Source organism: Pleurodeles waltl, chromosome 2_2 (genome assembly GCF_031143425.1).
Source record: "Pleurodeles waltl isolate 20211129_DDA chromosome 2_2, aPleWal1.hap1.20221129, whole genome shotgun sequence".
NCBI lineage: Eukaryota > Metazoa > Chordata > Amphibia > Caudata > Salamandridae > Pleurodeles > Pleurodeles waltl.
This window is the reverse complement of record NC_090439.1, coordinates 1,087,921,030-1,087,945,677: the sequence shown is the minus strand read 5'-3', so window position 1 is coordinate 1,087,945,677 and position 24,648 is coordinate 1,087,921,030. Positions and strand designations below refer to the sequence as shown.

At 43.6% G+C, this 24,648-nt stretch overlaps 1 protein-coding gene across 17 annotated transcripts in view; it reads right to left on the bottom strand.

Annotated features, from left to right (window-relative positions):
- The window catches only part of ADGRB1 (adhesion G protein-coupled receptor B1), a 437,507-nt gene that overhangs the window by 122,696 nt on the left and 290,163 nt on the right, over positions 1-24,648 (bottom strand). For all 17 annotated transcript variants that reach the window (XM_069220849.1, XM_069220852.1, XM_069220854.1 and 14 more), the window contains one exon: positions 23,951-24,077. In XM_069220849.1, coding sequence (XP_069076950.1) covers positions 23,951-24,077 — 127 coding nt within the window. The remainder of the gene's footprint in view (positions 1-23,950; positions 24,078-24,648) is intronic.

The following is a 24,648-nucleotide window of genomic DNA, read 5'->3' as shown; positions in this document are numbered from 1 at the left end:
GTAAACTCCTAATTGGACTTTTCTTGCCAAATTAAATGGGGAAAAAAAACAAGCACAACTGCGCTTTATAAAACAAAGCGCGATCATGCTGCGAAATAAAGAGAAAAAGTAGTCCAGAAACCATACGGAAAACATGGGGCCTTGTATGTTTCCAGTAATTTACTGGTGCTCTGGAGGAGGGCTAAACACCGGAAAAGGTATGCAGTATGCATGCCTTTTACGAATGAAAAGAAGCGGATTTTAAAAGGCAAGCCCACGAACCAATAAAAGTGGCTGACGTAACATGGGTGTGGTTAAAATCCCCCTAAAGAGAGATTAGAAGAGGGACGGAGCGCTTTGCGCTCACACCTAAAGATGGCAGACACGGGTGAGATCACCACCACATTTTCAAGATTTTCATTTCGACCAATAGTGTGTACATGCATGCTATGTGGATATCTTGAATATCTGGCATGAATCCAGCCATCTCGGACCAACTTTCGTGAACTCTGTCCTAGGGCGTTTCTCTTCCTTTTTTTATGTTTTACCATATAACATCTAGGTCATTACAGTGGGCTAAACACAGGCCCGAGCCCTTGACAACCTGCAGATGATCTCCTGAATGACTCCAGCGTGAAGTGATTTAATTCCAACTAATGTGGTAGCTTCCTCCTAAACAGAAATTTAGAAGCAAATTGCCTTTTCTGCAATCACTGCTCGGAGGCAGTTAGTCCTCATTGCCACATAAGAATCTGGTTCTGAAATAAAAAAGAGCCATAAAATGGCGACTGAGAGCATTCATTATTGCAAAGTGATGAAAGCCGGCGCATAACCCCAAAATAGAACCCTGCAGTTCCTGTGCTAGAAACCTGGGAGCGCTACAAAATGTTACATCCGGGGGAATAAATGGTCTGCCCATTTTACACCGCACATCTGTGATGCACGTGGTTATTAAAATAGAATTTAGTAAAAAATATCACTTTGTGGGGCATTCTAAAATTCGAATACTGCCCATGTTTCTTGCCTACTCATGTTAAAGAAACCTCCAGTGAAGACAAACTCTGCATGCTAAATATTTTTTAAATAACACACTTTAAGAAATAAAATATATTGTTTCTTGCTCTCAACTTGAGCTAGGTTTTGCAAAAAAGAAAAGTACTTTCTACTTTAGCTGTGGTTGAGGATTTGCAGTTTACCATTTTTGCAGTCTCGTGATGTCACTTCCCGAGGATTAAACTTATGGCACTTCACAAAAATGAGTAAATACTAAGTTAAGAAGAATGTCTTCTAATAAAATAAAAATAGGAAAGATAGAATGGGATAACTATCGCTCAAGGTGTTAAATGTTTAAACAGCAGTAGGGAATGTCACTTAATTAATGGAAAAATGCATATATACCCTTTGAAGCAGTAGCAGTGCTATCCAGTTCAACATGGTTTTTAAGCAGCTTGTTTTACTTATGCACAAGTGTTAGTTCTCATGGTTTTGCTAAAAATTAAATGCTTCCATGCACTTTTTGGACACGCAAGAGTGAGCCCCCTGTGCCTCAAAGTGCCACAACATGGTACCAACCACCTGAATGGTGGAGGACTAGTAGTACACTTATCAAAAGAGGAAACTTAAGTGAGTTCTAGTTGCGGGTTCTCCAGTTAAACAAACGGTATCATCGGCAACATTTCTATTGTCCCCATGATTGTGTTACAGCGTAAAGAAAACTAGCTCTACCCAAAGAATCTTGTTTTCTAATGGTAAAGGCTGGCTTTTTGGCTTTGCCAATACTTGTTGCGATGCTGAACATCATTGGCATAAAGTAGAAAAAAACCTTTGTTGCTGAGACAGAACAGAATTGCAAAAAAAGCTAAACACCCACTGCAACTTCTTGACATATGTGTGCACATGCGTCATAATGTTGTGGTAACTATTTTGTAGCGAACCTTGAAGCACTGAAGTAAAACACATATTAAAGATGTACAAAAGCACCTTTTAAAGAAACGAATGACCTGCCAGCAAGTAACAGCTACTATACCAACAAGAAAGTTAAAAAAAAGAAGAAAAAAAGAAAAGCAATTTGGGTTCAGGAAGTAAAGGACTTGCTGAGGGGGGAGAAATGGGAGCAACACAGAGAGTGTGGAGATATGTGAATGGGATGCGGTAAGTGAGAACAGAGTAGAAAAACACATTTACTACCTTGGGGTCCTGACAGAAAAAGAAAAAAGTCGTTCCCAATAAGAATTGGAGAGACACAAGCCATCCAGTTAAAAGCATTAGAATGAAGCTATGCTCCAGGGGAGGGGCAAAACCAAGAATATAAGGGACATTAATTGAACAAGAAGCAATCAAATGAGACTGACAAATAGGACAATGGATGATAAGTAGTGGTCTGCCCCAAAGCTCGCAGTAAGTGTTGGTATTATATACAATAGCCCTTTCACCAACAGACAGCTAATGTAGACAAGACCTAAAAATAGAATGGCCACTAAACGCCACCCAATCCACAAAACATGATCATAGAGGTATGGACATTCTCAAAATGCACACAATTCAAAAAGGTCTAGGATGCTACACTATGTTCACCCAAAGTGTGCATAAACGAGATGCAATCAGGAGAAATAAGGTGTATCTTCAAATGAGTGGAACAGTGAAGTGAGTCCATGTGCATATGCACAGAGTGAAAGTCCTTGGATAAACTATGAACAATGTGAATGGGATAATGCTCACAGAAGTGGAAATTAAAAAAATAGATTTGAGAGTCACAAACATGGAGATTTAGCTTTTTGGCTATTTCCATGATTTGAAACTGGCACAGTAATAAAATCTCCCAAGTTTGTTCAGTAAGTATTTGGTGTTGGGTTAGAAAAATATGCCTTCTTGGCATTACAGACACCTAAGTGTTAGGATCAGGTGCACAAAAGAGCAGTAGGGATGTTCTCCATACATAGGCAGACAAGCAACTGCACTCAACTCTAGCATTCCCAGTTGACTCTTGGCCCACACATTTCCCACTTATCAGTGAAGAACTAGCATGAAATTGGTGATAATCCATTTGTGCAACATATACCTGAACTGCAGCATTCAAAAATTGATGCCTTGGACAGGTAGTCTGAACCAACGTCTCAAGAAACATCACTTGGCCAATAATGAGTGAAGAATGGGTGAAAAGTTTCAGCCTTGTTTTCCACGGTGGCAAGAATAATTTCATATTTTCTCACAGATATACATTTTTTTGTTTTCTAGCTTAGTCGTCAACAGATTAACTTTTTTTCTATATTGCAGGTCAATCACAAAACATCTTTCTACAGAAACTCGTATGTCAACAAAGAAACACTTTTCGATCATGCAGAGGCATTTATATACAGCACAATTTGTGGTACAAGAGTCGAAGTACAAAAAAACTATTAAACGTATAGGCACATGTCGCAATACAAACCCGTTCTAAGACACAAATCACAGGAGACTCACCATGATACATTACAAATAAACGGGAAAGCATTGTTGTCAGACAGCTCAGTGGAGAAATAGCTCCTTTTTCTAGGTCAACTGAGAAAGCACTTTCCTACCATATCAGTGAAAGGAAAAGTACAGTTTTAACATATATGTAAAATAAGAAGTGAATACATGTCAACTGAGAAGTTCTGCTCCATAAATATAACTCAAAATAGAAGAGATTTCTACCAGTTGCTAAACAACAGAATCCTGTTCTAAATATATCCATGAGATGCAATTTCTACAAGGCGATAGAGAAGTACAATTCCAAAATATTATTCACAGACCAAGGAATGTCCTGAGTGACAAATAACTAGAGAATCATTGTGTACCAAAGTCAAGGGAAGAGTCAATTTTGACCATAAAAGTCCATGAAGAAGTGCCATTCTAGAACATAAGCCAACAAAGAAGTAGCATACTGCCATAAAAGCCAAGTCGATGAATATTTGCCATTCTACCACACAAGTTATCAAAGAGGTAGCATTCTACCATGCAAGTCATTGAAGAAGTACCATTCTACTACCAACGATAACAAAGAAGTAGCATTCTACCATAACGTCAAAGAAGCAACTTTCTACTACACAAGTTAACAAGGAAGCAGCATTCTACCATAAACTCAATTAGGAAGCATCATTCCACCACATAAGCTGACAAAAATGTAGCATTCTATCATAAATGAGAAAGGAAAAGTGTCACATAAAAGTCAGTGAAGAAGCATTCTAACACACAAGATAACAATAATAATTCTGCCATAAACGTTGAAGAAGCACTTTTCTACTACAAAAGTTAACAAAGAAGTAGCTGTCTACCATAAACGTCAGTGAAGAAGTAGCATTCTTCCCCACAAGCTAACAAAGAAGTAGCATTCTACCATCAATGTCAAGAAAGCAACATTCTACCATACAAGTTAACAAGGAAGTAGCATTCTACTGTAAACTCAATTAAGAAGCACCATTCCACCACATAAACTGATAAAAATGTACCATTCTATCATAAATGAGAAAGAAAAAGTGTCATCTTACCTCACAAGTCAACAAATGAGCAGCTGTATATCATAAAAGTAAAAGAGGATGAACTATTCTCAAATTCTAGTCAAAGACGAGGTGAGATTCTGGCATATAATCCAAGATTTCTTCCAGACTCGTCACATACAGCAGACATACAGAAGATACAATCAAAACATGGAGGTGCATGGCAAACAGAAAATGTATCAAACCTTCTCTCTTGAATATGAAAAAACATTTAAATGTTCACTCACAATGTATTGTGAACCTGTAAAGTGTTTGAAGTGCTGAGGGGGGGAAGATAACAGTTTGATCAAGGGTCAGGGGTGTTTAGTTAGTAGATTAGAAAAGGACAGAGAAGACAAGTAACCCTCCCTTTCACATCCATAAGGCGATTGATATCTTTTGAATAGGAAAGGTTTACTGTCTTCCTACCAAGTAGACCAGGTTATCAGATCATCCATAGCTGTCCACCACACCAAACATTCGTAAAGTTAACACAAAACATGCTAGATGTGTTCTTCACTGTTGTATAACTTGCTCAGACTTTAAAAACATGAGTAGAATAGTACTCTTCACTGAGTAATGTGTGATAAAGGAAAAGCTGACTTAATTAATGAACCAAATGCAGAGCCAAATGGATTGCATGCACACAAAACTATGATTGGGATGTAGGCAATCAAAGAGAGACTGCGTGCTATGGAATTTCAAAGGAGCTCAAACACATGTTTATGTCACATTCTTCATCGTCTCCCTTCACAATACAGATTAAACTAAACAATCTGACTGTTAGTTACAACACTTACAGAGTTGTACCCAAAATAATTCGAGGGGTGATTTGAGCCTTAGGGCAAAACGCAATTGCACAATTCTGATTTTCACCGGTCCCCCACCTTCTGGAGGCAAGATTGTTGCTTAGCTCTTTATCTGCACTAGAGTAAAAATGTGAACAAAATGTTTGGGACAAACTTACGGCTTCAGTGGACGAAACAAGAGAAAACGATAAACAAATAAAAACAAAAAGATAAGAAGCTGACGGAGACTGCTGTAGTCTAGGGCTACGCAACTGCTATCTCAAAAACCCTGAGCTAGAAGGCTACTCTACCGAAACCTTGGGACAGTGATGGTTTACCATGGAAAGCATCACTGAATGGAAGGAAGATACCGTGTACTGTAAGACTAAAGGATGAATATGGTTGGGATGCAGAGACAAGGCTATGCGTGTGTTTTTTTGCTCACATAGATAGTCTGAGCACCTTCCTGCTGCTACCCCTCCGTGAATTAGCGGATACCCCTGCCAATGGAACCACCACCCAGAATTAAACCATGCTACAGCCCAAGCACTGTACTGCGGACACCTCTATCAGGTATACAAGGACATTTCATCGGCGCCTGTAATTCTCTCCGGTGCAAGGGGTCTGCTCCCTCATGCTCTCACACTTGTCCGAGGGTATTTCTATATCTGTGAGGTGGACAACCAAACAGAAAGTTTATGGGTTTCTCACCAAATTTTGCAGACAACATCAATTTATTTGACACGCCTTGGGTTTTACTAATAAGAGTTGTTGTTCTCTTTCTTTGCGGTCACCCACATTAACAAACACATGCATCGTGCCCTAGTAACCACCCAGCAGTGGATAGCGATTTTTTAAAATAATGTATGAACTATGGTTCTTATAATGCAATTCAATGCAATAATTACCGGTTTTGCAATTCACGTTAAAGTCTATTTTTCTCCTTTGTTGCCTCTTAAGTGTTAAAGCTAAGACTCCTAGCCCATATCTGAGATGAAGAAACAAATGTTTCTGAATCTAGTACTCATTGCATTTTAGCAACTGGGGGAAAAACTGAGGACACCACAAACACTGGGGAATTAAAAATCAAACATTTGGAAAGTATAAATTGGTGAGATGTGTAGAGGGGTAGGCAGTGATGTTCAGTTGTCACCACAGAGGTCCAACAATTTAGAAAGTTTTTGAGTTTCAACTTAGGGTTTCAGATTTGAAAAATGTATCTCATGTTGATTAATCACCCTGAAATGAATCGGTGTGGTTTGAAGTGGAATGGATTAATATTGCATATCTATCTTTTGCTTTAAAAAAAAAGGGGGGGGGCATTAAAATTGGAAATTGTTTGGTAACTCTGTAGTATCTTTTTTTTTATTTACTGGGAGATCTGTGCCTATCTTCCTTTGTTTTACCTTAACGTTTACATTTTTCCTTACACCCTTAACCCTTATTACTACTTTTACCCTTATTGTTAGAAATGGGGTTTTTGGTTGGCAGATAGGTTGCCCTCTGTCCAAGCAAGAACCCTCACTCTAGTCAGGGTAAGTCACACACAATCCAAAATCAGCCTGTGCTCACCCTCCGGTAGCTTGGCACGAGCAGTCAGGCTTAACTTAGAAGGCAATGTGTAAAGCATTTGTGCAATAAATCATACAACACCATAGTATAACACCACAAAAATACACCACACAGTGTTTAGAAAAATATAGAATATTTATCTGGATAATTGTAGGTCAAAACGATCAAAGTTGCAATACGAATTTATAAAGATATCACTGAAAAGTGATATTAAGAGTCTTTAAGTCTTTAAAAAGCAATAAAGTGTCTTTCAAGCACAGAGTACCTGGTTTCTGGTGGGAAATCTCCTCAGAGGGCCACAGGAGAAGAGATGCGTGGAAAAAGGGGTGTGTGCGTCGTTTTCCGCTCAGCACACACAGACTTGCGTCGTTCTTTTCCACGCGGGGAAGTCGGGCGTCGTTTCCGGCGCGCAGACAGTCTCTTTTTGTGGATCGCGAGGATTACCAGATGTCCCGGGTCTGTGCGTGGATTCTCCTGCTTATTTTCCGGCTGCGCGTCGTTCTGCGGGGCTGCGCGTCGAAGTTTCGATCTCACGGTAGGCGTCGCGTCGATTTCTCCTTGGAAGTCGGGCGGCGTTGTCCTTGCGAGGCCGTGCGTCGAAATTTTGGTCTCACGGCAGGCGTCGCGTCGATTTCTCCTTGGAAGTCGGGCGGCGTTGTCCTTGCGAGGCCGTGCGTCAAAGTTTCGCACTCACGGTAGGCGTCGCGTCGATTTCTCCTTGGAAGTCGGGCGGCTTTGTCCTTGCGAGGTTGTGCGTCGAAGTCTCGATCGTCCCGAGGGCGTCGCGTTGATCAGCGTCGGTGTGCGGCGTTTTTCTCGCCGCGAAACAAGCTGTGCGTCGAAATTTTCGGCGCACGGAGCGTCCACGTGAAAGGAAGAAGTCTTTTTGGTCCTGAGACTTCAAGGAACAGGAGGCAAGCTCTATCCAAGCCCTTGGAGAGCACTTTCACAGCCAGACAAGAGTTCAGCAAGGCAGCAGGGCAACAGCAAGACAGCAGTCCTTTGGAGAAAGCAGACAGGTGAGTCCTTTGAGCAGCCAGGCAGTTCTTCTTGGCAGGATGTAGTTTCTGGTTCAGGTTTCTTCTCCAGCAAGTGTCTGATGAGGTAGGGCAGAGGCCCTGTTTTATACTAAGTTGTGCCTTTGAAGTGGGGGTGACTTCAAAGAGTCTCTAAGAAATGCACCAAGTTCCCTTTCAGTTCAATCCTGTCTGCCAGAGTCCCAGTAGGGGGTGTGGCAGTCCTTTGTGTGAGGGCAGGCCCTCCACCCTCCCAGCCCAGGAAGACCCATTCAAAATGCAGATGTATGCAAGTGAGGCTGAGTACCCTGTGTTTGGGGTGTGTCTGAGTGAATGCACAAGGAGCTGTCAACTAAACCTAGCCAGACGTGGATTGAAGGGCACAACAAGATTTTAGGGCAAAGAAATGCTCACTTTCTAAAAGTGGCATTTCTAGAATAGTAATATTAAATCCGACTTCACCAGTCAGCAGGATTTTGTATTACCATTCTGGCCATACTAAATATGACCTCCCTGCTCCTTTCAGATCAGCAGCTGCCACTTCAACAGTGTAGGAGGGCAGCCCCAATGTTAGCCTATGAAGGGAGCAGGCCTCACAGTAGTGTAAAAACGAATTTAGGAGTTTTACACTACCAGGACATATAACTACACAGGTACATGTCCTGCCTTTTACCTACACAGCACCCTGCTCTAGGGGATACCTAGGGCACACATTAGGGATGACTTATATGTAGAAAAAGGGGAGTTCTAGGCTTGGCAAGTACTTTTAAATGCCAAGTCGAAGTGGCAGTGAAACTGCACACACAGGCCTTGCAATGGCAGGCCTGAGACAAGGTTAAGGGGCTACTGAGGTGGGTGGCACAACCAGTGCTGCAGGCCCACTAGTAGCATTTAATCTACATGCCCTAGGCACATGTAGTGCACTCTAATAGGGACTTACAGGTAAATTAAATAGTCAATCATGGATAAACCAATCAATAGTACAATTTACACAGAGAGCATATGCACTTTAGCACTGGTTAGCAGTGGTAAAGTGCTCAGAGGTCAAAAGCCAACAACAACAGGTCAGAAAAAATAGGAGGAAGGAGGCAAAAAGTTTGGGGATGTCCCTGTCAAAAAGCCAGGTCCAACACTTATTATGTTTGTATTTTTCTTAATTTTTTTTTGGGGGGGATGCTGCCACACCCTACCATTTCTCTTCCCTTAACCTAGCTCTTTTATACTTTTTTCAAACCCCGGTCCCTCCCTTACCATATACGTTACCCTTACCAATACTACGTGTGATCGATGGGCTATACCACCTCAAGCCGCGACTGATTTCCTCAAAGAAGTTAACCAGATGGCTAAGATAAATGAGAACTACAGATGTGACCGAGGTGGAAGCTAAAGGTGATCTGTCTAGTTCAGCAAGAGATCCAGATCGAGGCAGGCTGGGATCTGCTGTCCTTTGTGGGCCAGAGAATGGCACTAAGTAAGCAGTGATCAGCTGATTGCAGAGTTCTTATTGGACAACTGCTGCTGAAAATGATAAGCAATGTCTTCACATCATATTAGTAAAATGTATTACACATTCCTTATAGACGCATTGGTAATAATTCAATTTAGGATTATTTCAGTGTATGCATCTTGCGCTTCGTGTTACCAAACCTTTCATCCAATGGGTCTGGGCCGACTTTGAGGGAATCATACATCTCTGGAACACAATAAGCTACTACACAGGAACCCCTTCACCTTATCAGATGCAGAAATACCGGGCTAGCTCCGAGACTAACTATATCCTTCTTGAACTTTGAATACAAGACATTCAAGGTTCATTATCCAGAATCTATGAACAGTGCCAGTCAATAAATACAACAGCAGAGAGAGGCCAGAAAATGAGCCCACCTCCTGTTTGTGTGTGAGAAGGTTGATCAATAATGCCATTTTATTCGGTTCTTAGGTGGAAAACTATAGCTCCTCTCACTAACTTGCGTGTTTTGCCCCATGCCTGAGACACACAACCTGCATCAGAACCACACGTCCCATGCATGTGCCAGACACCCCTCTCCACACAGTGGACATCGGATACACAACTTTGCCTGAATAATATTTTGCAATATGTGTGTTGTCACTGCTTGATGACTGCTTGATAAAGAACCCATGTGCCTTTCCCATCCTGCAGCCTTATAGCCAACTGCTAAGTAAAGAAATAAGTGTGACCTACAAACTCACATTACCGTGCTTTATGAGCGAGAGTGCTTGACACAGTGGAGTTGTCGTTTCCCATGCTAGATTAGCAGATCAGTGACACAGGCGGTTAGGGAGAGTGGTGGTATATGATTTGCACAGACGCAAGCTGCAGTGACTGGAGCAAGATTACCTTCTTAGTAGCCTGAGGCAATGGAAAAGAGAGAATCTACCTACACATGAAATATGAGAGTTACAAATTTGAGGGTGAAGGACAAAGAGGTGATTGACAGCCTATAGTAACGCTGTGGCAATAGCAATCAATAGGATGCACCTATTTGTAACAGGTTGACAGCTGTGAGGAGTTTGTGGTAAGATGTGCTAACACTTTGCTTTGACGTACTCTTGTAGGACTCTGGACTTATTCCGGCATCCTCCAAGTAAGCCAGGTAAGTCGGGAGTATGCCACATTCTAGTGGTGGTAAATATTTGTAGCTTAGAGAGGGATCTGTAGATGATCCATCCTCTTTCAGACATAATCAGGTAACAGCACGTCGTCCAAAAGGAGTCGGCTGACAACACTGTCATAAAAGTTACACTGCTCAATGACTGTGAAAGAGCAAGATTGAAAAACGCGAGCCCTAGGGCCCGATGCGTCAGTGGTTGGAGTCTAATCAGCATTCGAAGCCTAACACTGAATGTCCTTCTGTCCCGGACCTCGTTACTGTTTGTACTCTGAATGAGGAAGCCATTTACACAGTACCGCCTTTGGCATTGTACCGGACTCGCTTTTCATCCGCAGCCTAGTTGGAATGCCTTGTTCCATCTCTGCCAGGGAGCATGTACTCTTCTCTTGAGACACGGCGGAGAATAAAACTGTAAGTCAATAAAAAGCTGACTGATGAGGACAAGTTTGCATGGCCAGTAGGCAGACACACTAGCAATAAACCTTTCACTGGGGTCAAAAAGTAGTGTTTAGTAGAAAAGAATGCCCCAAGAGAGCATCCTGTCATACTGTGCAAGAGTGTGGTTTTGTTCTGTCTGACTTTGCCTGATGTTACATCAGGTCGCCATCTTAAGTTGAAGCAAGAGCACAAGTACGGCCTTTGCAGTGGTAGTGATTGGGCTTTTATCGATCATTGAACATATACAATGGTTACTGCCCTCTCTTGGGGCAGTGGAAATATCACCTCTTCTGTGTATATATGCCAGTGATATTCAATATAAAGCCCTGGTGGTCAGTTGTGAGAAATAGGTGTGGTGGTAAGCACACCCACTAGATAGTGTTACCCAATGTGGGGTGTCTGCTAGTTGAGAAACATACCTCCCATTCTACGGTTTCTAGGCTGGAATGAGACAATACACAACCTCACCACTTACCCAGGTAAATTTCAGCAGATTTTTCCTCGTGCCCTCGGCCAGAAGAAAATGCAGGGGTGGGGAGTAATTTCTAATTCCTATGCAAATTCCTGTTTACATATTGGGCCAGATGTATTAAACATTTTTGCGATCGCAAAAATGCATTTTGGGATGTATCAAATCCAATTTGCGATTCGGTAACTTGTTACCGAATCGCAAATTGAATTTGCGACTACATACCGAATCGGTATTAGGAAGGGGCGTGTCAAAGACGTCCCTTCCTAATACAGAATCGCAGAGTTATGTATGATTGTTTTGTGACTGTGAATGCCGTCGCAAAATAATCGCAGTTACCACCAATTTCAAATTGGCGGTAACCCAATAACAAAGACAAAAACTGAAAGCACGAAAGCCAAACCATAACAATAGCATAGCATACCACAGAACAACACGCACAGCATAGACACCAACAGAAGTTGTTTTTTACCAAAGCATCACCAGCTCTAATTGTGAAACAAATAAGGTCTGACTAACACGTATGCACATAAAAGCAAGATTCCCAATCCAGAAGCAAGATTCCTGGACTCAGTTTTGCTAGTTTGACCTCATTGGCAGCAGTGCATGCAAAGCATTCAGCCCCTCATCTGGCTTTGCTGGTGAAGATGTGTTTTGATTCTTAATTTGCCTTTCAGCGTAAGAACTGTTTCTGCCAGCAGAGACTACATTGGCTCCGCCGACACAAACCACTGACTGAAGGCCTTTTCGGGACCAGCAGGGAAAGCCTGGAAGTCCAAACAGGAAATGGGATTAATGATGACCCTCTTCCACCTCCCTACCCCTCTCCATGGGCTGGGGAAATAATTCTCAGAATGTGAGGGACATTCATTTTTTGATTTTCAACAAAAAACTCAATTTTTGGAAGCTGTGTTTTGAAAACCTTAACTGTGCCAGCTAGTGACCATGGTGTCCACACAGCAAAGCTTCGGTGCCCTCAGTGGACCTGTCATAGTGGGAGCTCGGATGAAGGCACAGAGCTCTCCGTCTGCCTTGAGTATGGCACCTGTACGCCACCAGGGCCAACAGAGTACATCCCACAATGCCTGGCAGAAAGGAGTACAGGCCGACATTCTTTAAATAAGGGGTCAGACACCCAGGTGTGGGTGTTTCTAGTTTGTACCAGTGTGCACAATATTCAGATTACAGACAGCCATTTGAATTGGAAACAACAAAAAACGCACCTGCAAACTGCAGACAATATACATCGATAGAAAAACGTAAATTTAATGAAAAACAAACAACAAATAGAAAATAAAACCTGTACTTCCAGGAAATACTATACCAGCAGAGCTGGTTAATCCATTTCCAGAAACTGAACAGCTCTGAGTGCCCTTCAAACGAATCCCGCAGAGCTGCAGCACAGAATACTGAAACCTTCCCACTTAGAAGCGATCAATGTTTTTGTTGTCTGCATCACACCTTCTTCAGGACACCAGAGTAATAATTAAATGCAGTCTAGACTGTAAGCCTGTCGCCTCAGTAATCGATTTGCAGCACTTTAACATTTTATCAGCAATCCAGGAAGCCAGCAATACCCAAAGCCTGCAAGGTGAAACATGCAAAAACTCCTCCATGTCTGAGCGCCTGACACAAGGAAACTGGCACTCTGTACATAATGGTACAACCTGTCAGTCTTTTTATCTTATCAACTCTAATTAGCCCAGTGCCAGATACAAGGTTTATCCAGTATCACACCCCGGTGCTGTGGGCTATTCCATGTTATGCCAGTCGTTAAAGGCCCTCGTCCCAAGCTGCACCTGAGGGCCTATAATGAGGGACGGGGGCTTCCATTGCCAGTCTAGCTGAGGTATAAGGGATATAACAACATTCTATCCACGGAGGGTGGGATGTTCTAAACAGAAACAGAAAGATAAACACCAGAATGTTGGAGCAGAAGGCCTGGACCAACATTATTGGCCCTCTGCCGCTTCACTGCCTTCAGGGCACAGCCCAACATTCCGATGTTTTAATAATGAGATTTAGACCTATGCAGAAGTATGTGCCTCTTGATTTAAACCACTGCACAGAGGGTCTTTGGGAGCAAAATGTGCCCTGCCTTGCATTTTATTTACATTTTCATTGACCTAACAAAATAAAATAAACAACTGCAGATTCTAAATATCGAACTAATGTTTTTCAGGACAGATATGTTGCTAATATTTTCAGACAAGGTACAGCCACTGCCTTTTCTTCCTAATGAGTCTTGAAATACTTCCTACTGACTTCCTAGGGCTTTCTAACACGAAGTCAATGATTCCCTTGAGATCTTCAGCAGGAAACATCTACAATTTATTCTTATAGATCAGTTATTAGGTTTCTAAATATTTCTGCATATGAAATATAGTGGTAAGCATAATAAAGAAGTAGGTCACGCTAGAGGCCACCATATGTTAATTAAAGTAGCTGCCCAAATATTACCCATTAACCTAAAACTTACTTTAACCCTCCCTCAACCCTAATTGTGCCCTAACTCTATTCCGAAACCTAACCCTAAGAATTACACTTAGCTTAATACTTACTCAGACCTGTAATTTTCTCCAATGTTTTTGTACCCAATGGTTTTTTACTCTCATTTTTATGTTACCCTAAAACATATGTGTCCCTACTGCAACTAATGTCTTATCCAATATAAGAAAACAAATAACTTAAAACAATTGTTGTTTTTCTGTAGGAAACCTATACGATGGTTTTCAATTATGCACTTAAATGAACACATTTGAATATCTTACCTTTACCAATGAGCTGCCATCTGCCCTTTAAAGAGTCATTTAAGGGTGAGGTATAGTGAAGATGAAGTGGCCTATTTGTACGATTAGTCTACACACTGAGGTCCAGATGGCAATCATGACACCGGCAATCCTGTTGGTGATATGCCTGAACTAAAACTCTTATTCAAGACACATTCTGTGCATAACCACTCTCTTTATAAGCTCACTTTTAAAATTGTTTGTTTGCCCCCAAATATACCCCCATGGACCACTGCCCTTTTTAAAGAGCAATATTACAAGTGTGGTGTGTTTACCTTCCAAAAGCAAGGTTAGCTATGCCATTTCTAAGTTCAGTTTAAAAAGAAAAAAACTGGTGTTTTTCCCAAGCACAGGTTCAGTGGCCCCAAAAACAGGACCTGCCAACTTCAAATCCTGCCAACACCCTGCCAACAGGACCTGCCAACTTCAAATCCTGCCAACACCCTGCCAACTTCAAATCCTGTGCCAACTACTGGTGTCAAATTAACACTTAATGCACTCACCTCCATCTACCCATCTCCCTGCTGTAGACCCTCTCAATATCCTTCCTTCACCTTACCGATACAAGTCTTCCTCCAATCACTTTGGCACTCCCAAGTGCATGTGGACTACAAACCACCCACCTTTCCTGCAAACTGCACATCATTCTTCTTGCCAACTCACCTACATGCTCAATTCACTACACAACCAATATTTCATAACTTATTCCAAATAAAATGGCAATGAATTCCCCAGCACCAGGTGCTTACTACTGTTTTGCTGGGCAACCACAGAGCGCAAACGCCCTTGAAAAAGCCATTTTTGTCAACTTGCATCACTTCCTCAAAACTCACCACATAATACCAATCCACCCAAATGACTTCCTTGCGAATAATGACTCCATCTGCATAGCTGCACTCATCCTCATTTGCCTTCTGTTGCCTTCAGCACTTTTTCCCACCTAACCCTAACTGAATCCACGGAGGACACAAAATTAGGGCCTGATTTAGATCTCAGCGGATGGAATACTCTGTCACAAACGTGACGGATATCCTGCCATATTACGATCTTCATAGGCTCTAACGGGATTGTAATACAGCGGATGGGATATCCGTCAGGTTTATGACAGAGTATTCCCCTAAACCGAGATCCAAACTGGGCCGTTAGTCTCCATGACCACCTCTATCTCCCAACTGCACTTGTTTCACTAATTTCACAGGTACCGTGAACAGTGAGTAAAAATCAATTCCTTCATTTCAAACTGCACACCAATCACAGGGTGCATCAAATGGCACCAATCTATCCCTCTTGTTTTAAACATTTCTGTGCTCTCCCTCCCACTCTTTAACAGGAATCTTGGCCTTGGCATCTGTTCATATTCTAACAGTATCTAAATCTATCTCAAAATCACTGGTCCTCTGGTCACGTCACACAAACAGGCAAATAACCGTCTATCACTACGGAGTGAGCAGGAGGAAGCTAGGTCTAGATAAATGGTGTTGAAACCCAGGTTACCTTCAAAGTCACCAGTCTCAAGCTTCGTCGTCCAGCACCGCGCCCCCTTGAGTTTTGTCAATACACACATGTCCTAAAATGTTCTCTCAAAAACACATCAAGGTCTACCTCGACAGCGACCTCAGCATGAAAACCCACATCAACTCTACCATTACAGCCAACTCAAGAAAGTCTCCCGCCCCTCTGATCCTCCTGAACTCTAATCACCTCTACGTTAGCAAATGTATCAGCTCCAAACATGGCTGCACTGTGTCCATGGTACTGCAAAACAACAGACTACAAAAAGTACAGAACGCAACCACAGGACAGAAAAAACTGGTCCAATATCCACAGTCTAAGAGCAATGGCTCTGTTCAGAGACTTGTTCAAAAACAAGATCCTTTGCTGACTGCAAGTGCCTAGCTGGCATTGCCCTTTCCCTCTCACAACCGCAACACAAACATCAGGCACCTGGATGCCCGGTAAGTAGCACTATACAGGTCAATTCGCCTTGGTGCCTTTCCAATTACAGTACAAATGGAAAAGAAGCAGAAGATTATCTAGTCTACTCACCTTGCTTTGGATAATCTTGCCCCTGCAATCAGCTGTCACCCATCATGCACTAGCTTCAAGAACAATCATTGGCAAACGTGTTTGAATCCTGACTAAAACATTTAAAAAGGCCTGATGCAGCGAAAGAAAAATAAATTAACAAACAATTGCTTTGTTTATAAAAACTATAATATCTATGAGTTGAAGAATTTAATGTGAGATGATTCGGAGTATTTATTAGATGTGAAATGATTCCTCCTGTCCTGCAATACAAGCACCTCATAGGAGGTGGAACAAAACATTAAACAGCCAATAGCTTTTAGATGAGAAGACAATACTCCACTTTTGAAGCCGAAACCCACTCTTTACATATCTTAAAGACAAGGCTGCGCTAGGCATACAAACATCCACGCTCACAAGTCAGACCTTAAAACAATGTTAAAAATTGTTTATGCCTAAAAATATTTAAAAGAAGAATAAAAATAGTAATTGGGAGCTAAGGCCAAATATACAACAATGTAAATTTGCAAACAGTAAAATCTGAATTTAAATATCAAGAAAGAAAAAAAATTCTCTTTAGCCTTTACTCAAATGTAAATGTACCTTTAGCCTTTACTCAAATTGTGACTTTTATTCGCCATTGAAATAGATGTATAAGTATGAGGTATAGGAAAATTGTTCCTTTATGGTTACACTATATACTGGTCCCCTTCTAGAACTAAAGTTTTGTCCTATATATTTTAGGAACCACAATAATGAGAGGGAAAGAAGCGGGTAAGGTAACTAGTGCGTGCAGTGAATACCAACAGTTATGTGTGACGTATTTACTGGGTATGCTTAATCCCTCCTATTACATTTTGTCCACCAGAATAAGTGGAATGACATGAAAATATGGTGCTCAGTGCACCAAATACCAAATGTATTGGTATTTACTGCACATTTATTCTTGTTAATTTTTGGCAAGCTGCTGCCAGTCAGAAGGGATTTTTGTTACTCACTGGCCTTCCTGCCAGGTCCCCACAACCTTCCACTACTTACAGCAGACATAGCAGTGTGGTGTTTTCTACTATATGAAACGCTGGGTGTTTATCTCTGGCCTCAGTTTACACAAGCGCAATCTTATTACGCTGTCACTAGGGAGTACCAGGGCAGCCATCTTAGGACAGAATGATGGTGACTCTGGCAAGATGTGTCTGAATTGAAGGGGCTCAAATTGAGTCCTGGTGATGGCTGGAACAGCCTTCCAGTTAGAGATGGCCCTTCTTAGGGGAATTCCCTGAAATGTTTTGCTTTTTCCTCCTGGTCTTTTGCTGGCTCTCTTTGCATGGCCTTGCATGCCCTGACTACACATGCTAGGAGGGGGTGCTTACATGTTTGGTTCAGGTGCTGTACCCCAGAGTGCCCTATAAAAAGGTACACGACATACCCAGGGCAGGTACAGCCCTGGTTACTAATGGGACATTGCAATGAGTGTGCCACCCACTAGAATAGCCTGAGAAGCATATCTTGGGCCTGCCAATGCAGGCCAGTGGAAGTGCAATTGCACTTAGGTTGGCACTCCTATCTCCGTAGCCAATCCTGAGGGGACCCTCCGCTACCTCTAGACTACCCCCTAAAGTGCAGGCCGGGTGGTAGAAAAAAGGCTGGACAGGTACACATGGGTGGCCAATGCCCGGTAGGGAAGAACCTTCACGTGGGTTCCCTACCTAGGGGAGTCAGCCCTTCCCACAGGTTTTTGCTGATTCTCTAGTCAGTGATTACGGCCCTAGGCTCTTTCCTACAGTCAATACAGCGTGGAAGTTGGCACACCTTCCTCCATATACGGGCGAGTGGCGCTGCCCAATGTGTGCGTGCATTCCTCACTGGTGCGACAAACATGTGCAGAGCCTGTTATAGTAGGCCTGTGTGCGCCCTTGCCCCTATGGCATGTTTACATATATATCCAGCCTGTCACAGCAGGCCTTGGTGTGTACACTAGCACCTTTGGTGCTTTAAACCTGTATCCCACCTGTCGTAGCCGGCCTGTGCGTGCGCACTAGCACCCAGGAGGTTTTTAAATGGGTATCCAGCTTGTCGCAGAGGGCCTAGGTGTGCGTAAAAATACATGTATCCCACCTGTCTTAGCAGGTCTTTATGCGCGCTTGCACCTATGGTGCTTTTAACCATGTGTCCAGGCTGCCAATGCAGGCTGGTATGTGCACAAGGGTATTTATGCCCAGACAGTGAAGAATACCCATATGTGTTTTCAGTGCATGGGAGAGCTGCTCTGTCGATAGGTTAACATGGGGAAAGTGTTACAATTACTCCTACCTGCAACAGAGGTTTGCAGCACAGCAGCCTCATGTTGTTCACTATCATTGGATTGGTCCTGACAAACCCCTTTCTATGGCAACTGTGGTTTTGTCGATAATCAAGAAGTAATGTCACTTATAGAAAGTTACATTTCTCTGCCCGAAAACGCTTTGTGTGCCTTTTTTATTCGACTTTAGTCCACAATGGGGGTGGAGGAGCACATCCTGCATTTCCCAGTGAAGGCTATGAGATTTGGGCACACAACTGGAAGCAAGACTTCTGCCATTTGTGGGCCTGGCTGGATAGATTGGAGGGAGGGATTCTGACACTTGGCCTCTTGGAGGCAGATCATGGCTCCACTAAAGATTAAGATCTGCATTCCACGGCCCTTTGGAAGACAGGATAGAAATTTAGGGGAGACATCTGTGGTTCAAAGGGGAACCCTCTGAACCTCCCCCAACTTCAAAGGCACACTACAGTATATCTACTGGTGCCACACCGCAGCAAAGTGCAGGAATGTGGGACGGAGACCCTGGACCATGTGGCGCAAACTGCCAGAAGAATCTGTTGTGCACAAGGAGCAATCAATGCCCTAGGAAGAGACCGAACACCCTTCCTGCATCATGACAGGCCTGGACAAACTGGTTGCAGCTATGTGGTATCCTGAAGTGAGCTTGCTGGCTTACCACTTTTTCTCTTGTGGAGGTCTCAGGGACATCAAACACCTCCTGTGAGGGACCTACCCTTTATACCAATGTCATTTGGAGAGCGGTGCCCTCTTAGGTGCCTACATCGTCTGCTGGACTTCAAATGGTAGCAGCGGTGTGTGCGTGGATCTGAGTATTGCGCTTGGAGACCGGATTTGCCGGGTGCGGAGCCTTCAAAGTACTACCCGCATTCAAGGAGTGAGTCCCTTCATCGTTGGGCCACAACAGCATAAGTGCCTTGTTGGTAGTGAGCGGATTCACCTGTTGCAGGACCCCTTGTGGCCCACTTTTGTTGAGCGTGCTGCATTTCTCTCATATGACACCTGACTGCATGCTCATTGCGTGCGGCGTCCGAATCACTGATTACGACCCTCGGAGGTCGGGGCATACCCGGTGCAGTGTTGCATTCTACCTCGTGTGGCACTGCAGAATGAGTGTCTCTGTGTGTGTGACCGGATTTGTCTGGTGCGGCTCAAGTCACCACGTACTAGACATTGTTCCTCATTTCAGGGCGGTAAGGGATTGGAAGTCCAGATTTGTCTGGTGAGACTAAAGTCATCGTACACCAGATGTTGTGCCTCCTTCCAGAGAGGTGCTGATTTGGTAACTCTGTGCGCAACTGGGAACATCTGGGGCGACTCAAGTCATTGCACCCCAGATGTTGTGCCCCCCTACAAAGGAGGTGTGTAACTGGTAACTATTTGTGTATTGGAGTGGTTGGCTTCGCTGGGCACCTCTGTGAACTGTGTGTGCTCCAAAGCAACACCCCTCTTGCTTGGCAGACTTGGTGTCCATAATGGAAGGCATAGTGCGGAGACCCCGACCTTTCCCGAGTGGTGGCCAAACCTCCATTTGTCGAATGTTGCCTGATCAGCTGTTATCTCTTTCTTCCCTCCACTTTTGCCCCGGGATCCTGAATAAGTGTACCTCTGGCTGCGAGCGGCCTAGGATCCAGGGAAATGGTGCTCTCATCTCTAGCTCAAGGGGGGGAGGGGTAGTAGGAACTAGTTGGATGGTTGAGGAAGGTTTGGACCCAGGAGGGTCAGCGAGCGCAATGACCACTAACCAGCCAAATATCAGTGCACGCCAGTAGGGTGCTGGGAGTGAGTGTGTGCGAGTGCATGTGATACTAGCCTGTCTGATATCCATGGCGGTGCGGAGTGAGTGAGTGGGAGTGATTGCTGGTGATCCGGCACTGTTGCAGTACATGTTGTTCCTTTGTCAGAGGACTGTCACTGTTGACATTGAGTTTTATCTGTGAGGCCCAGGCTGCGGAGCTATTTAAGAGTGCTGCAATTCTCTGCATGTACACATTGCTGCTGTTCTTGTGAACCGGGGTGCACCCCATAACAATGTAATATTGATTTGGGGTTATCCCTAGGGTGGGTCTTGTGTTGACAATGTTTTGGCACTGCATGAGGGTGCTGGGAGGGAAAGTAATATTTTTCTCATGTGTACATACTGCTAATGTCATTTTAACACTATTGGTACTAGTACTGCTAGTGATATTTCTAAATGTGATTTATGCCAGGATTTACATGATGTTCATGTTGTTTTAGCCAATGTGTGTGTTGAATACAAACTTTATTTACATACACTTTGTGTAAAGTCTCTTTTGGACGTTCAGTGTATTTGTTGTGTGGAAGTGCTGTGCCAATGCTTCACACATTGCCCCTGTGATAAGCCTGGCTTCTCTGCCAAGCTACCCAAGGGTGAGCGCAGGTTATACAGTGACAGTAATCACCCACCCCTAACAGGAGTGGTAGATTCTGTCTGACTAGGACCTCGCCTCCAACACTTCCCCATAAAACACATGCTAAAATGTGGTTGTATGTGAGTAAACTAGAAGGATTAAGCTGTGGATCCTTAATTGAGAGGATCAGGGGGAGGCAGATCTTGATGGCTCGTAACTAGGCCATCTTTTGAGAAGCTATTTATAATCTGAGTTATTATTCCTGTCAAGATACTGATGCTAGTTTTCTACAGCAAAACTTAGTCTGAATGAGTTGAAAAAAGGCTAATTCTAAAGGGCCACAAAAGGATGTGCAGCTGGCGGTGGTGGATTAGAGGTGGGGTCCACTGGCTAAGTTATCAATAGTGGCACTGCAACATCTCAGTCTGAGTTGTTATCCTGGATTCTTAGCCTCACCAAACTGTTTATTCCTCGACAAACTGCTTTAAAATCTGTACCTCAGTTAATTCCTTTGCTAAAATTGGATTCACTTAGAAACAGACTAACAGAGAGTGCCCTTTAGTGTTTTAAAAGGTCAGACATTTGCAGATCATTTCTTACTAGACAGGGTTTGGTAAATGAGGTCCCTAAACTTATCAGCCCGTCCACGTTTTATCCCTACAATCTGCTTTAATGAAGCTTTTGAACGGATCTGTCCCTGCTTGAAAGGAAATAACATGTTCAGGAATAATTGTAGCTTTTTTTATCTCTTGTCTGTCACTAAGAAATGTAACAGGCGCTCCTCCCTCAGTCACAAAGCACTGGAAGTGATTCAGTCCACCATGCAGCACTACACTCATTCTCTCACAGAAATTGACTCACTACCTACACGCCTTGTTCACGTATGCACAGCTGCACTGCGTTCTTCCATGTGAATGCTCATGTCAGCAACTTCTAACATAAACAATCCTTACTTTGGGATAAAGCAGGGTTCGAACTGGATACTGGATGTCAGTGTGGGTTGGGGGGAAGTTCACACCCCACTCTTGGGCCTGTTTCTAATCCAAAGAACCACAACTGGAATCTCAAATTAACCAATCCTGTTACCTGTGGGGATAAAATGGTTTGTGTGTGCTAAATGAGTTGTGGGTGTCCCTATGTCTAACCACATTCCCAACTCCATCAATGTAAGCCAAAGTTTAAGAACTTCTTTCTGGCCAGCAGAGAGAGAGTATGCTGTCTGCAACGCCCATAGATGAAGAACCGGATATTCGAATACGCCTGGTCACTTCTTCCTTGTGCTACGAGATCGCTACAACATGGCAAATTTGTGTTCAAATCCATGAACGTACTCTTGATTTATTGCAGTTGGTTACTCCAAACATGCATGAACACACACTACATAGGTAACATGCCTCTAAAAAACAATTGTACATACAAAATCAATTACCCTCTTCCGAAAAGCCTACTCCTCAGCAAGGGAGCAACAAGCTATCTTTAACATCTGGCATGCTTTCATTTACAAAATGGCCTCCACTGAGGACTGAAATAGAGCATCGCGTAAAAAGGAAAGGAATCACACAGTTCAATAATGTGCACAGGTCTAGCTGGTGCAGAGATTTAAGTAAGTCTAGCTTGTGACTTCCTGGTTTCAGCTCCCCACATTTTTTAGTTGAATATCCAGGGATGAAACATAAATGGGCACCTGTGCCGGAAATCCAGGACATGAGTATGCCCATTACCTCAAAGCAACCACTAATTGCCACCTCCGGACAGAAGAGCTCCATCAAGGGCCCGTCTATGCAGGGCCAAAATTATGATTTTTGTTGCCTAAGGAGAACTAACATTTTGCCTTGGTCTTCCACTAGCAATAGGATCTTAATTTCTTTCTACCCTTTGGCTGATGACACCCTAGGCAACTGCCTAGAAATGCTATTCGGAACACCTGGTTGTGACCAGGCCTGCATGTGGCCTAGGAAGAGCATCCTGTATCTTTAAGCAACTCCAGTGCAGATGTTGTTTCCATGGTAACCAGTGGACCAAATACATTACTGTGTCTAATAATAACCAACCTTTATCTCTAAAAATGATCTCGTTCCCCCTTCATTAAAGGGGTACGCAGAACGGCAGCGTGTATTTAGTAAATTACAGGGGGCAATCCACTTTAACACACGTACCCCAAAATCGGTGCGCCGATCATCTCGAAATTCAGTTCTATAACACGCAAACCAGAAAAAATAGCACTTGCGATTTACGTGAAAGCGAACAGCGGGCATTTTATTAAAAAACAGAATACAATTGTGCTCAACATGATAGGTCGTTTTCAGTTCTAAGAAGGGCTAGCGGAAGAAAAAAACAGAAGCGGGAAGGCCAGCGACTTGAGCCCGCGGTATTACTAACATACCTGATCTGCATAGCGTCAAAATTAAAATTAAGGTTGAGATCTAGCTATGCTTTGGAATATGTCCAAGGATAAGAAGCGGTTACATTTCGGTGGTATTTATTTCATTACAATTATGGGATATATAAAATATATATGGGATTATAGGATCCCGTGCTCATTAAGTATGATAAAAATGCAAACCAGCCGCCACGTTCACAAGGTTACACAAAACCATGGACAGCACCCCTAAAATCAGCAGTCCTCACACACCTAGGCCCTCCATTCACAGCGATCTAGGAGTGCCCCCTTCTTCGTGCACGTTAAGTACATCAAGGAAAAAACATGCATAAAATCACTCTCAAATTAAATAATATTAAATTTATGTGAGAAAAAAAGACAGCATTTAAAAATCTGCAACAGCTACCTTCGATGAACAGAGCGGGCCCGGTCAGACGCACCCATGCATGCATATGGGGGGGCATAGACCTAACAACCTGCAGCTCCCCCAAAAGTCTCGTTATTAGTATAATCTATATTTAGAAATAGTCCCTGCACCGCACGGCGCCGTGCCTAATGCAGCATTTGCTTAAAGAGCAGACTGCAAACTGGCACGGCTTCGACCTAGTCTTATCTTTGCGTGGGAGGCAGGCGGGAGGCATATTTTTATTTTTAATTTTTTTTTCTTGGCACTTACCATGTCTGCGCTGAGCTGGGCTAAGATGGCGAAGGTGGAGAGCCGGTCACAGAGGCATTTCGTGCGGGAGGAGTCGACGGGCACCGTCCGGCAGCCTCGGAAGGACCAGGCGCCGAGCTGGGCAGACCTGGAAGTGGAGGGAGGCGGTGGTTGGTGGTGGTGGGGGGAGGGAGGGAGATGGCGAGGGGGGAGAAGGGAAAAAAACACACACAGAGATGAGGGGAAAAAGCAGTTTACAGCGTGAGAATAAAAAGCAATCGTCTCCCAATCTATTTCAACAAACACAACAAAAAATATGAAAACAGCCGAGGGGGGCGCCGGGCAGGGGTGGGGGCGGCATGGCGGAGTGTTTCCCAGGCACTGGGTGAGGGGAGGGGGCGCCGCGCGTCATGGAGGAGTGCACTGGCGGGGGGAGGGAGGCCGGGGGATAATATAAATATTTCTGGGGCGCTGTGTGCAACAAGGCGCGAGCTGCGGGGTCCGGGGGAAGGAGGACGGGCAAATGGCTTCTGTTATAGAAGACGGTGGATGAGAGGGATGAAGGGGCGCAGGGAATCTGGGGGGAAATGGGAGGATGTGGCATCAAGAATGGAAGGGGGAGGGCTAGAAGGGGCTTGTGGCGGGGCTGAATGGCGTGCCGGAAGGGGGTTCAAGTTCAAAAGTGTGTTGGGGGAGGGGTGAGACCGGGAACGAGAGGG